Genomic DNA, 15,455 nt, shown 5'->3' on the forward strand with positions numbered 1-15,455 from the left:
TATTAATAAATACATGTATTTATTATTGACACAGACTGTTTCTTTTTTTGACCACACACAATGTTCAGTATTCACAGATAGAGATCTCACTTGCAACATTTACAAATAGTTCAGCAGGTTTAGACAGCGAAGGTGCATTTAAGCAGCTATTGACATAAACTGATGCCCATGCATGATGTTTAGTAGTCCGTGTAATATAACAACTGCCACTATACTGAGTAGATACTAGTATTTTGCAGTCTTGCAACAAAAGATTATGTTTTTTCCCCCCTTACTGCTCAGTCATTCTACAACCATTATGTCAAAGGAAGTTAACAGCATGCAGCACTCCTGAGAAAGAGGAAGGTTCCGTTTGAGCGTTTCAGCTATAAGACTACAGTAATTTTCCTCTTTTTTTTTTTTACAATATTCACCAGTGTACATGCTTCATGATAATGATAGATTTTTTTTTTTAGGTAATAACATCAGAAGTCTTTGCACAAGGCATGTGTAAGTTTAAACCAGTGTAGGTGTTCTAACAGCTGCTACATCCTGGCACCAAATAGCAGTCCATGGGTAAATCTCTACGATCTGTCTAGAAACAATACTTGACTGATTAGAAGTGACTAATGCTAATTACACAGCGTGTTTTGGAGTGTATTTTTACAATTCTCTCAGCCAGTGTCATTCAGCTAACAGTGGGTTCAGTTTACCTCACAAGCTGACTTTTTACATGCAATAATCACCCCAATTCTTGTCTTCAGAATCCAAATGATGACACATAGATGCACATAAAAGTATTCAGTAGTGCAGATGCTGTGCCAGATCAGCAGACAAAAGGAGCAGACAAGTAAACAAAGATAAAACTTCAGATTAACTGGCCCTATTGACTTGTTGCTCACCGGATAAAATGCAAAATAACACTCATTCTGAAGCTGGTGGTCCAGCAACTATTCAACTACAATTCAAGCACATTTTAAAAAATATACATCTTTCATATAAACCCCCCCTACCATCTTAACCTTAACTTGTTGTGGTAATCTATACACAAAAACCACACATATCATGAACATCACATCCTGATTAATAAATAAGGACAAAAATGAATTAAGACCACTAAGTTCAATGGCAAAAGACTAACCGCACTTACAGAAACAGACACAAAAATGCCGTGACCATCACATGAATGCCTAGTACAAATGAAAAACAACACAGGGACAGATCAGATAAGCATGTTTGTCATCAGAGATGGCTCTGATTGTCTGAGATCCATTGCTCTGTTTCACCGGCTCACAAGGTGTGAAAACTCCAACCTCAGGATTTAAGGATCACCTTGCTATTCCAGTGTTAAAATAAGCTGTGCTTTAAAAAAATACTACAAAGGTAATCTGAGTTTTGTTTCTTTTTATACAGTTTGTGTGCACAAATTTGTGTTTGTCTAACATCCTGAAGTACTGCTGTCGACCTCCGTGTTCCTGACTTCCAGCAGGCTCCGAGGGGATGACGTGTCTGTTAGAGAGGGAAAACGGATGTGGGGCGGTTCTACAGAGTTCCCTCTCACTGTGATATGGTCCCATCCACCCTAAAAACAGTGACACAGGGGTGATAATTATTATTACTGAGGATAAGCTTGTTTACCATCTGTCTATAAGCACTAAACAAAGCCTTGAAAACTGGGAGCCACACCTTTCTGTTGTTGTTCTACTGCAGTTTGCACATGAAGACTGAAGTGTTCCAGCAACTAATATTTACTCTACTGTTGTTGTTTTTTTCAAACGGCAATAAGCTTGATATACTTTGTGTTGGTAATTGTAGTTTTCAACACCTCCCATCCAACTCATATTTAAAAAAATCCCCCATAAAAACTGCACATATAAAATGTGACCCCTCTTTTTTTAATGAAAAAAATAAACAAGCCAAAAGAAAATAATATTACAATTAGCATGTTGAACACACCCCAGATTATGTGCAGCGTTTACTTTACTTGAACAAGCTGCACAGGATGCTTGATGATGCTTTTTAGCATTAAAAAACAAGGAGACAGATAGAGCAGATAACAGTCTGTGGGAAAATGTGATGTATAAATATATCTGCTGGAGACTGCAGTGCTCAAAATATCAACAACTACCAATAAAATGCTGCATTACTGTGATAACAATATGCCTTTATTTTGTTGCATTTCGGGAAGGACAGGATCAGTAAAAAAAATGGTGATAATTCACTCATGACACATACACAGTAGAGGAAATTATTGGACCTCATGTTGAATAAGTTTGCTCACTCACAAAGAAACAAGTAGTTTCTAATTTGTTATGGTAGTTTTACTTTACTGGAAAGAGATATATATCAACCAAAAATCCAGAAAAATCATATTACGTTAAATGTTATAAATTGATTTGCAAATCACTGACTGAACTAAGATTACAGATTACAATCAGTCCAGTCAATCGCAAATACTCCTGATCACCTGGATGGAAACTGAATTGCTTTCATATTGGAGCTGTTTTTCTGCAAAGGGTACATGACGACTTCAGCACACTGAGGATCTTGATAAATAAATCGAGATCATGTGTTTTTGGTTGATATTCTTTCTCTCCACTAAAATGAAACTAGCATAGAAGTTAGAAACTGTTCAGAAACTGTTATTTTACAGTCATACTGTTCGGTTTCTTTACCCCAATGCCATAGTCCCAGGACTGTCCTTTGGGCTGCATGGGTTGGACTGCGAGTCGATGGCACACCGTCCCGCAGCTTAGACTGTGGCTGCCCTGCACCTTGTCTGCTATGATCCATACCTGCAGCCCCAAAACAAAAGCAACAAAATCACCCACAAATAAACACGCGGTGTGGTACGTGTTCCCTGAACTGAATCACTTTTACATTACAAGCGCCACAAATTAGAAAGACAAGAAGTCTGAACCTCCATGCCTATAAATATGTGAGGTGAAATCTGTTAACTGCATTCAGCTTTTAAGGATGAAATGGATGAAGGTGGTGCCATAATGTCCTACCTGGTCCAGAGGGCCTACAGAGACTTTGCGGACATTGTTAGATACGTGTTCCCAGGAGGAGCCCTGAGGGTAGCTGGGGGTCACACCCTGTCGGTACCACAGGTTACCTTGATAGAAAAACACCCACATCAGACATCTCGTAAAAATACATACCAGGAACTATAAACAGAACACACTACATCATTCATCTATAAAAGTAACTTATAAACCTAAGCTGTAAATAAAAATCTGTGCTGCGTTTTGTGCTTTACCGTTCTCATCTACAGTGTAGACCGATGTTCTTCCCACAGATACCTGCTTCAGCTTCTGTTTGGCTGGAGATGGGATGTGGTACCAACAATCTCCTGCAGAGGGAGACACCCGCACACATAAAACACAGGTAAAATGCATCTGCTTGAGTAAATTTTATTTCAATATGCAGACATGACAAATGCAATTAAAAATTTCAGCCTTCACTTTCAGTTTTCATTTTTTCCCCACTGACCTGCCGGGTTCTGTGGTGACACAGATCCCCTGTAGAAGGCAGATCCGTCCCTGGCAATAGCCCACACCTGGCTGGCAGCCCCAATGGAGATGGACTTGAAAGGCTGGTCTGTTCCCACGTGGAGCCATGAAGATCCCTGAGAGAGCAGACAGAGAAAGCACTGCCTCTCAAAAACCTGCTTCTCCATATTCAGATGTTCATAAACAGAAATAAAAGAAACTTTGGAGGTTTTTGGTCCATTGATAAACATCATTTCTTTTTTTTTTCCTTCTTTTTTTGTCTTTAGAAGCACTAATAAATTTAGCATAAAATAATACAATAATTATCTTTCTCCAAATGAGAAATTAAGCCAAATATAGCTACCCTAACTCTGGCAAATCTGCATGCTGCAAGCCGCTTTTCAACCCACAACCAGCTCCTATTCATGGAACGTCTGACTTAGTCAGTCATCATTATCACCATATCATATTTCTTGTCATTAATGCCCTGCTGATAGAAATTACAATCTTCTTTTGACTGAAGTGGTTGTATTTGAAATAAATGCAAATATCTCTCAAACTCTCCACACTAGAAGCCCACATTAGAACTAAAAGAACCTCCACAGTAAAAATAAGTGACAACGTGCTAATGCACCTCTCTGTACTTTGCGTGCATTTGTTATGCAAGCGGAAAAAATGACAATAAGCTTTAATGGTTGCTCTCCAAAGATGTTAAACCAGTTCATTTGGTGTCCGCTTGCATATTATTAATGACTCACAGCAGGCGTCAGGGCGGTGACTCCCAGTCGGCAAAGCACGTCGCCCTTGTTACTGATCGCCCACACAGGAACCATGTCCACGGTGCTCTGAGCTGCACATGGCAGGATGGTCACATCACTTAGTGCGATGGGGGGAACTTCTTGCCAAGGTCCTGTAGTGGTCAGTTTACACTTCCTGCGCATTAAGGCCAAATAAACAGGTGTCCTTGACAACAAATCTCTTCAGTTAAATACCTTCCTGCACATTATTTCAGATTCTCTCCAGAATTTAAAATTCTACAGTAACAAACGTTATATGATTAACACCATAATATATTGTGCTGATTATGGCCCATTTGTCCCAGTCTGATTAAAAAACAAACACAGGGATGGCAACTTTCAGAGTGCTGTGTACCTGCTGAATAAATAGTGCACAGACCAATGCTTTTTATAGTACCTTGTCCATCGCCTACGACGCACAAAGTCCTTCATCGTTTTATAGCCATGATATGACCTGCACAGACACATGGGGAAGCGAAAGAATGAATTAAAGGAAAGATAAATAAATCAAGATCATAGTTTGAACCAAGTGAAGCAGCAGGTGGGGTTTCAGGAACAGCATATGAAACCTACGCTGGAAAATCAGCTGCATACTGCCAGCCTTCTCTGTCCGTCCCGCCAGACACGCTGTAGTCGATAGCCCATTCTGACACCTGAAAACAGCAAACAGGGGAAGTGAAACACTCAACGCACCTGCAGATCTGGCCACACCCCTTATCTGTGATATATTTAAGAAAAGATAGTAGTATTTTTCAAACTAATGGTTAGAAGGCAAGAATAGCAGCTACTGTAATTATCACAGAGAAGGTTACAGATCAACACGGGGAATCTCCCACTGTGGGTGTGTTTGCCTACCCATGTCCACTGAGGGGAGGGAGGTTTTGTATTTGCTTTGGTGCACTCGTGTAGCCCTGAAGCATCACTCCACATGTAGCGGTCTGTTGGTAAGCCTCTAAAAGAAAGAATAGCAACGTTCAATGACAGAAAACACACACAAATCAAAACAACATGTGATTCAGCTGAAATGACTGTTAAAATATGTTGTCTATTTGTCACATCATTGTGCAATGGCAAAGTTTTAAATGTTTCCACAATTGCTCGGTTTATGTAAGAATAATAATAATAATAATAATAATAAAGAAATCTTCAATGGACTTGATGAGATGTTGGTTTTTGGTGTAGCTAGGCAACCTTTCAGTACACTGTTCATCAGCTGGTCTTTGTGGAAACTAGGATCCTGTTTCATTTCTGGGCTCCGTCTCCCCCCAAAATACAAAAATAAAATAGGAATCACACATATATTAATGTAAAAAAAAAAAAACAATTAAAATCCACTGTTGTAACAGTTAAAGTGGAAGAGAATGGGATCAGAAATTCTCGATTAACTTATTTTTAGTGAAACACCTGCACCTGCTGGTGTTGGCAGGGAGAGACTAAAAAAATGACACCTACCTACTGCAGCTTTAACAAATGTATGAGATCTATTACATTTATTACATGTGAAAATTTCCCCTCTTTACAGTTATATTTGTCTGAGTGCAGAGGAGATAACAGGAGATGGGCTGTTACAGGAGGAGTGCTGGATAGGGCCCTAAAAGAGCATCAACACAGAAGCAGGACTGGTATGAGCACAGGTCCCACTAAAGGATGAAACCGTCACAGAGTCTGTTTTGGGCAATTTTGCTCAGAAACATGAACATGCCTATTAGAAGTATTTTTGTAGGGCTCCTTTTTCTCCATGCACAAAGGAGCAAATACCGGTCCTGCTGTTGGGTTGACGCTCTGTCTCTCTCAAAACATTCTTGCAATTTTACTTATGCGTGTACTATGTTAGACAAGCTGTACTACCGGTGCAATGTAAATGCCAAAAAGCAAAACTAGAGTAAATTCAGTCAGGAGTGATCACATAAAACAAATATGTAGAACTGCCTTCATACATTTGTGCAATCACTAAAATTACAAACATCCTGTTTCGAGTGATGCTAAAAAATTATTTCATGCATTTATTTCCTCTAGGTTGGACTATCGTAATTCATTATTATCATGTTTCTCTGAAATCTCGGTGAAAAGCCTTCAGCTGAATGCTGCAGCGAGAGCACTGACAGGAAGCAGTTAGAATATATTTCTCTCGTACTGGCTTCTCTTCATTGGCTCCCTCTTAAAATCCTTTTCTAAAATTCCGATCTTAGAGACTTCACAGTATCCTAACAGAGCACATCACTCTGAGACTGCTGGCTTACTTGAGTTTTCAAGTAAGCTTTCAGGCCCCTCTTCTGTGCAACCAGGTCCCAGTTTGGATTTGGGAGACAGACACCCTCTCTATTTTCAAGATCAGGCTTAAAACGTTCCTTTTAGGTAAAGCTTATAGTTAAGCCTGAACCATAACTTAGTTGCAATAGGCTGTAGTGGGTGAGTATTTCTTCTTCACTTACCTCTTTGTGTTTATATTCGATTGCATTTAACCATTAGTAATCATTAAATTATTTTGTCCCGTCTCCCTCCGCTCACCCCCCAAATGGTCATGGGAACGGCCGCCTCTCCCTGAACTTGATTCTGCTGGAGGTTTCTTCCTGTTAAAAGGGAGTTTTTCCTTCCCATTGTCACCAAGTGATTACTTATAGGGGGTTGTGGGATTGTTGGGGTTATCTCTGTATTACTGTAGGGTTTTTACCATATAAAATAAACCATCTTGAGGTGACTGTTGATGTGAATTTGTGCTACATAAATACAAGTGAATTGAACTGTTGCTTCTCCGGTGCACCTGCTCCTGTACTTGCACCAGCTTAGATTAAATTAATTCTTATGGTTCCTAAAAGGACAGATTGGTATCCCTGGAGTTTAACTGACTTTGTGTTACACAGTGGACATATTGTACAGCTAGGTATTAGACTGGATATTTCTGTGTCCTTGACATAGCAGAATTAACTCTACAAAACAAATTATCGCATATATTCTGACAACACTTTCCAACAATAAAGCGACAGAAGCTCCACTCTTGCACAGTACCTGTTGGTGTAGCCAGTAACGGGGTTCCACCGCTGATTCTCATAAATGTAAACGCTCTTAACGTCCGTCTGGGTGTAAATATTATCTGTGCTGCTTGCCAATCCCTGGAAGAACCCTCCTCCGTAGCCCCCGGTGTAGATCCAGGCTGTGTGGTCAAAGCCGATCCCCCACACTATCCCAACACTGTTACACTCCACTATATGCAGATGGCCTCCAACCTGCCGCCAGAACCTGCAGAGAGGAAAGAAATAAAGCAAAGTGGTTAGAATAGAAAGTCATATATTAGAAGGTTAAAGCCATCAGTCTAGTGACGTGCAGCTCATTCTTACATCTGGTCGCAGGGTGTCGGGTAAGGCACGGCCTCTAGGCCAGGTGAGGGCTCACTGACAAAGATGTCCCCTTTACAGGTAATGGACCAGATGGCCTGTTTGGCGGGAGGACCCTGGATCCCCCTTGAGTCACAGCATGACACACTCAACAATGCCAGCTGAAGAGCAGGACAGAGCAGGCGGAGGGAGGCAAAGATGGAGAAACAAATGACATTTTTAGATGATATACATGAATAAATGCTGCATAGTATTACATTATTACTTTCCACTGTGCTATTTTTTCTTTCCATACCCACCCAATCATGCATTTCCAGCTCTGTGGCAGCCGCTAATCGAATAGGCCACCTCTGTTTGGTCCGCTCAGGAGTATAGATGGCAAAAGTGTGTTTGGAGTCATTTAGCACAGGAACCAGGATGGTAACTTCATTGATAAAGGCATGAAGGTACTGAAAGAAGTGTTAGCAAAGAGAAGTTGAAATATACAGTAAGCCTTCAGTAAGCCAGTCTGCTTTGGTGTTATGTCGCAGCCAGCGGTAAATGATAATCAAAGAAAAGTTAACACATGAAACTTAAGGAAGACACTTTTTTACTAAACAAACGCACACTTCCGTCTAACCTTCTTTTCCTCATAATAGTTGTAATAGATGAACAGGATGCCGTCCTTGTTGCCCTCCGGTCCTGAGAACTGCTCCAAGGCAAAATGAACATCTATCCACTTATGTGGCTTCCAGTCTCTCCACCACTGCATGCTTCCCTTCTTCACCCACACAGACTGCAACAGGATTGCATCAAGTGAACGAATCAAATGACATGCTAATGAAAGAAACGGGTGGTAAAGTGCATGGTTGACAAGGTACCTGTTCTATGGCTTGTTCATAATGTTTGAAATTATCAATCTCTCTCCTGGTCCGCTCGCTGAGTTGCTCAAAGATTTGTTTTCGCCAAGCTGCCGTCTGGGCTGGACTGACTGACAAACTCATGGACTGGACTGACTGGACTAAGGCTGGATGAATAAAAAGACAAAAATAATGACATCAATGCTGCTTCATTGAAACTGAGCATAAGCACTGACTTATCATCCTTTTATACAAGTTACATGTTACTTAAAGTTACATAAAAATCTAAACGTTCAATCACCGGTGAGTTAGCTCACTGAACTCACATGCAGTGTTCACAGAGTTAAACCAGCTGAGCTGGGAGTGACTGTCCACAGAGCAGCCTCCTCCACTGACCCAGGCCCACAGAGGGTGCTCGTCTCCACCATAAGGATCCTCCATGGCAAGGGTGTAAGTGGCTACTGAGGACAAGCTGCAGGTGTCAGCTGAGTCCAGCACTGCTCCAGTTTGAGCCTGCTGGCTCTGTGCCTCCTCCAGATCCACATTACTCCACTGGGTATCAAGAGGGCTGCCAGACTGGCTAGGAGAGAGAGCAACACCAGCGCAGGGGGCTTTGGCATCTCCTTCGTGTGAGATGGTGTCCTCCTCTAGGACAGAGGGAGTGGCTTTTCCAACATCTCTCGAGGTCTTCCCCGATTCTCGATCGGAGACGAGTTCAGAGATGAAGCTGTCGCTGGTGACCTTGGGGATACGGGGTTTGGGAGTGTCAGTGGGCGGGTCAGATGGGGCGTCCACAAAGGTATCCGGGGAGGTGGAGGTGACCAGGCAACCGGGCCCATCTGCAGATCCTTTCTCTAGGTCTGATTCTGCATCACTTGCTACTGACGGAGCACGCACCTCACCACAGAAAAAACATCCGGCACTGAGAAACACAGACAGAGAGAGAATTAACTTTAATATTACATTTTTAAAAAGCTAACTAGAGTGTGTGTCCTCTGAGGCGCATCCACCTCTGCAGGCTGTTTGCGCTGGCGCTAGAGTGGGATCGGTCTCCGTCTCGGGGAACGGTAATAGCCTTCCAAGTTTTCCCACTCAGCTCACTTGAGGTCACGCCTTGTCTGAAGTACACAGCTCGGTCCTCAGAGCTGATAGCCCACACCTATGAACACCAGCAACTTTCAGAAAACCTCAGCATGACTGCATCACTTGCAAACATGCAGTAATAAAGCCATGTAGCAGTCCTTATAAGATTCCCAGCAGTTACACTGAGGACACACTGAATCACCTGGTCGTTCTGTCCTACGTTGATCATGATCATTTCTCCAACCATGCTGATCCAGCCGGAGCCACACGGGTTATGAGAATTCACGCCACGCCTGAACCACACCTGGTAAAGCAGGAGTGTAGAGTGAGAGGTATTCTGAAGACATCGCAGGTTTAATCCCTGCAGTTTTAACAACAAGCTGTTACAAGCCTGTTTAACTATGTTTAGACATTTTTCATGTTGTGTCAGTCACAGTGTTGAAATTAGGAGTGAACTGTGAAGTGCCAACACAGATTATTAAAGTAAAAGATTGGCAGAGCAGCTCCTAATATCTGTTTCTGTTCTTTTACTTTGCATTTGTTGGTCTTTATGCTCCATTTACTGAGCTGAGGAAAGAAAGAAATCTTCATTATAAATAAATAAGTGAAACATTTGAAAGCTTTAGCTTGGTCACACTGCCATCTTTGCACAGTCAGCTAGTGCAAACTGACCAACAGAATTAGCCACTGACACAGGAAAATGCTAAATCTTGGAAGTACTTCCACTGATTAAAAGCAGATTTTTTTTACGTGATTGCAGCACTTTCTTACTTTATTGTCCTTCGTCACAACCCAGACCACGTTGTTTCCCACGGCTACGTGTGTAGCTCCCACATCGGAGCTGGGAGACTCCACTATTGCCCAAGAGGCACCTGGATTGCAGGAAATATTAATTCTCAACACATTCACTCAGAAACACCACGTCACCCTCCCATCAGTGAGCCTATCTGTACCTTTAGGGCAGTCTCTGCTTATGCCCTCCCTGACAATGAGCTGCCCCTCCCAGAGCACAGCCCAGACCAGGTCTGCTGGGCCACAGCTGATCTGGACCACCTCTCCAGGTAGAAGCACCTCCTCCCATGAAGCGCCCTCAGGATTATGGTGATAGATTCCCTCTCTAAACCACACCTGAACAGAGACAAAGACAGATTCCGAAAATTAAGAGCTGGTATCAAACAATTTTGGTGTGACACGAATGTATGTGTGAGACAGGATCATTTTAAAGTAGTTACCATGCTGCTAACGTCTAACTCTGCTTTTAATAGCAAATGATTTGAAGCATACACAGTTAATAAACACGAATTACTTCAACAGTCAAGAAATTCTCAATCTGAGCATATAGCAGCATAATAACATTGCCAATGACACCTAAAACAAGGTAGGCGCTGCCCTGTATATATAATCTATACCTTGCCCTGCAGGGATACAGCCCACAGACACAGACGGCCCCTGGGTTCCTCACTAATCTCCCAACCTCCACAGCTGATGTCGCTGAAGGGATCTGGTAGAGTTGTGTGCTGTGAGGGGATCTGCCATGCACACAAGGAAAACAAGAACTTAATACGCGCATTCACCCATCAGCACTCATTACATGCATATGTTATGCAGTAACACCCACCTTAGCCCAGGTGTCCATTGCTTTGTACTTCCTGTAGCGGAGCCATCGCCTGCGACGGACACAGGAGTTCCACTTCTTGTCTTTAGTATAGGTGGCAGGGAAATCGATGGCATAGGTCCATCCCTGGAAACAAACATCTGAACAGGTCACACCAGAGAAAGGAAAAAAGGGCAGTAACTGAAGCAGACACGCATTTTTTAAACTCACCCCTTTCTCTGTGGGCTCTCCCTCAAAGTTTTCATCCACATACCAGTCACCCTCCCACTCCCAGCTGCTGGAGGGCAGCTGGAAGCTGTCCAGAGGTTGGTGCTGCAGACCTGTGACGTCGCTCCACTGCCAGCGGTCGCTTGGCAGCAAACGTTCAGAAAAACCGTCTACGGGATTCCAACGCTGACAAAAAGTTGGGCAGAGAAAGTGAACTGCGTTAAAGCCGGTGGTGTTGCCTTTTATTTCATATTAAGGGAAAACAAGAGCACTTTTAGTGAGATAGCCCATGAAGATGTAGCCACAAGAATGAAAATGACTGAGTGTCGACCTAATGGGGATAATCTGAAAGAGCAGTGTTAAAAAAAGGTTTCGTGATCTTGCACTGTGAGAATTTTTTCCCATTAAAAACTGGTTTAGGATGCTTCTAAGGTTCACTTGTTAAAGCACGTAGCCTAATGGCTTGTGGATTTAGCAACAGAGAAGTGGGACTCTGCCATATGAGGATGCTGAACATATAATGGGGAACTTTAACTTTCAATTTTACTTGTGCAATAATAATAAAAAGAAAATGTATTACAAACTTGCTTAAAGACAGACAAATAATGTGGGTTCCTTATTACATATTTCTTGGCTTTTACAAGAACTTATTTTAATGTAATTACAGTCATTAAAGAATGACAGCCCCCGACTAGTCACAGAGACCCACTTGATTTTCATAGGTCTCCTCTTGGTAGCGGATGGACAGGTCGGAAGCGTGAACGTTCAGGTAGATGTTGTTGTCGCAGGCGATGCCCCAGCAGCACTGCTGTGCCGCCGTGACCCGCTTGAACTCCATCTGGGCATCGCGGCACTGATCCCACTGCTGCCCCGCCGTGGACAGGCCGTAGACCCGCCCGTAGACGTCCACAGCCCACAGCAGTGAGACGGGCATGGCTGCACCTGGAACCTGACGAAGAAAATGGGTTAATGCTGATAATGTAGCTTTGAAATTACGTTGTACAATTTCCCAGAATGAATGGCTAAAACACTGGGACGTGTACCACAACATTTGGCATCAGCTGCTGTGTAAATATGCTGAAGTATGTGTTTAAAAACACTGGGCCTCATAAAAATGTTTTGGACATGGCAAAAATAAGCGAAATTGGCTCAGAGATAGGGTTACACACTTTAAGCAGATCAGTAAAAACTCAATTTGAATCCTTCACAGTTGGTCCATGCGTGGATTTGTACGTGGAGCCGGCAGTCTAGAACTCCCACTTCCTGGCCGTCTCCTCTAGCTCTCTTGGGAGACACCATGGTGTTCCGATGCCAGCATGGGATTTGTCCCTCCCTTTTAGACATGTGTGAAACACCATCCTAGTCAGATGGTTAAAACACCTTAAATCCCCTTGTAAATGAGTGAGTTCCTGACACTTTCTCTAAAGCTGAGCCCAGAAACACTTTGGAGGAAACACGTTTCAGCTGCTTCTATCTGCAATCTCATTTTTTCAGTCACTCCAAACCATACGTGACTATAAATAAAAGCAGGAACATCGATCAGCCAGTAAAAACTGACAGTTTTGCTTTCACAGTAAACAGTCTCTTTATCACAACAGATGGATACAGTGATTCTACAATACTGCAGACACTATACCGGTCCATCTGCCTCCCCCACCAATCTCCCCTCACTGTATCGCAGTGCATTATGATTTTATCACAAGTGATTATTTTCTTACCCAACACTATATCTTATATGAAAAAGTGGGATGGTGTTCCCTAGCAAATCGCAGAGAGCAGCAATGTATGATGTTTGTTTACAAGGCTCTGCTCCCAAGATTCCCTTAGCTTACCATTGCTCCTTGATTGAATTTAAACCAGTACTTACAATGTCAGTTCATGGGACATTTTAACATTAGCTGTACCTCCTGATCAGCCTGAACTTAGAAAACCTGGATTGAAATACTTCACTGCTGATAAATAATGGAAAGAGCTACAAAGAAATTTAAAAATGCAGCTGTACTCTCTGATTTCAGTGGAATATTTTAAATGGTTGCATCTGTCTATCTGCAACTACTTTTGCATATCTTTTTCTTAATATGCGATCATGTCTTTTATTATTTATCTGTCTCAATTTTTGAATGTTTTCTGTACTCAGGCCTCTCGCATTATCCTGCTGTTTCCATGAAAGCATGTACGTGGTCTATAACAATGCTTAGATATGCGTTATGTGTCAAAGTAACATCCACATGGACCCAATGTTGCCCAGCAGAACATTTCTCAAAGCATCACACTGCCTTAGCCGGCTTGCCTTCTTCCCATAGTCCATCGTCGTATCAGGTGTTCCCCAGCAAAACACCCACATGCACCTGGCCGTCCACATGATATCAAATAAACATGATTCATCAGATTAGGCACATCTTTTGTGGCTCACATGCTAACTGGTGGTGCTTTCAGCCGTAGACAGGGGTCAGCATGGGCACCCTGACTGGTCTGCAGCTATGGAGCCCCATATGCAACAAACTGTGACGGACTCGATTTTGTTTGTTTGCTTCCCCATTTTTATTGCTTCTAAAATGTCAACTATGAGGACAAAATGTTCACTTGCTCCCTAGCATACCCACCCACTAACAGGTGCCATAATGAAGAGATAATCAGAGTTATTCACTTCACCTGTCAGTGGTCAGAATGTCATGCTTGATTAATATAAATATATTTTTCATGACCACTGCATATCAAGCAAAGCATAGTACACAATTTAAAATGAGCAGGAGCCTGAAGACATAACCCACCAACAGTACAGAAGGAAAAAGCAGGCTACAATTATACACAAATATGAACAAAGTGTGTGTGGAAAATAGGGAGATAAGGGCCAAATGGCCTCCTTAGAGAACAGTTGTTTACCCATCTGTAAACTAGTTGTTTGGATCATGCGCTGTAGTGGCGATGACCTTTGCACTGCGTTGCTCGATGTCTTCTCAGCGCAATTTGCTGACCCACATTTAACACACTATACGTGTGGCATTTGTAATAACCAAGCTTGTATGTGAAATGTACACAGATGACAGAGTGGGCTCTGGGCTAGCTAAGTGGCAGTCAACTGTTTCACAGCATCTCGTAACAAGTAGGGACGCTGCTGCTGCTACAAGGCGTATCCTGTCACTCACAGCTGTACATGCAGCACACACCAGGTTGATGGTAACAATAAAATACATAAAGATATCACACACACACACGTTTGAAGCGACTGCGCTTGTTCACCCGTGAGGCTTACTACCAAGTAATAAAGTACGTAGCTGCCTATTAGCAACGGTGTAAGATTAGCTTGAAATATTGGACTATTTTCTGTAGAGGCGACTGACAGGAGAGGGACATGTGAAACGAAATGCCCCCAAACGAAGGTGTGCAGTAAAGCCAACTCTATGATTTAACGATGCTCAGTTTGTTTTGGTACAGGCTTACGGGCTTAGCCGGATAGAAATAGCAAACTGAAAGAGTTCAAGCAGCCAACCTTGAGCCTCCTCTCATAAAGCGGCTGTCGGCGGTGGTGAGAAGTCACAGCTGTTCATTCATCCAGTGGAGAAGGATCGTAAGCTGTCCGAGTCATTCTGTGTGCCGTAGCTGCTCACTCACGGCAGAAATGATTCAGTTTGAAACAGGAAGTGCTGTTACTTCTGTTCCCACTGGCAGTTTCCGTGGCAGCAGGCGCTTGTAGAGGTGCTGTTTAGCAGACAAGCAGCAGAGGGCGCTGTAAAGCTATAATTCATGTTCAGGCTGTTCAGGAGTAGTACTGTGCAAATATCCCGAGCTCTCTTGTATTTATATTTTGCTTCTAAGGAGCCAGACTTAATTGAGCAATAGTTCTCCAGTCTTTCTTTGGGCATTGGCTGCCTTTTCACTTGTTTTCACTCCAGTCCTTAAGTTACGATTATAATCACTTTCTTTCATTTCAGCTAACAGACAGTTAAATTAGCGAGAAGACAACAGAAAATGAACATTCAGGCTTTATGTTTTATTGAAAAAAAAAAAAGACTATCGGTCAACACAGTGGCAAGGTACTCGGAAGAAAAGCATGTTTCATTATGGCAGTGTGATGGGTTCACTTACATCAGTGAGTTAATACGATTCAA

The 15,455-nt window shown here is 42.5% G+C and overlaps 1 protein-coding gene across 1 annotated transcript; it reads right to left on the reverse strand.

The window, feature by feature from the left end:
• Positions 1-21: 21 nt before the first annotated feature.
• tecpr1a (tectonin beta-propeller repeat containing 1a) lies at positions 22-15,041 on the reverse strand. Its single transcript, XM_005721702.1, has 24 exons — positions 14,837-15,041; positions 12,056-12,295; positions 11,350-11,532; positions 11,143-11,265; positions 10,934-11,053; positions 10,478-10,652; positions 10,296-10,396; positions 9,727-9,828; positions 9,452-9,600; positions 8,768-9,363; positions 8,463-8,608; positions 8,222-8,377; positions 7,902-8,051; positions 7,606-7,763; positions 7,277-7,507; positions 5,126-5,222; positions 4,844-4,923; positions 4,668-4,724; positions 4,232-4,406; positions 3,475-3,610; positions 3,242-3,334; positions 2,991-3,097; positions 2,655-2,774; positions 22-1,561 (listed from the first exon to the last, which is right to left on the reverse strand). Exons 2-24 carry the CDS (start codon positions 12,278-12,280, stop codon positions 1,418-1,420), a joined length of 3,624 nt encoding a protein of 1,207 aa, XP_005721759.1. The 5' UTR covers positions 12,281-12,295; positions 14,837-15,041; the 3' UTR covers positions 22-1,417.
• Positions 15,042-15,455: the final 414 nt, after the last annotated feature.

Source organism: Pundamilia nyererei, unplaced genomic scaffold, assembly GCF_000239375.1.
Source record: "Pundamilia nyererei isolate P.nyererei 1_Seehausen unplaced genomic scaffold, PunNye1.0 scaffold00005, whole genome shotgun sequence".
Classification (NCBI taxonomy): Eukaryota; Metazoa; Chordata; class Actinopteri; order Cichliformes; family Cichlidae; genus Pundamilia; species Pundamilia nyererei.

What these genes read in the sequence shown, in the direction of transcription:
- tecpr1a (XM_005721702.1), bottom strand. Translation starts at nt 12,280, where the DNA reads ATGCCCGTCTCACTGCTGTGGGCTGTGGACGTCTACGGGCGGGTCTAC. An exon ending in CCTCCCCTCAGTGGACATGG is followed by an intron (nt 4,924 to 5,125) that starts GTAGGCAAACAC and finishes TGCTGTTTTCAG; the next exon opens with GTGTCAGAATGGGCTATCGA. An exon ending in CTACACTGTAGATGAGAACG is followed by an intron (nt 3,098 to 3,241) that starts GTAAAGCACAAA and finishes TTTTCTATCAAG; the next exon opens with GTAACCTGTGGTACCGACAG.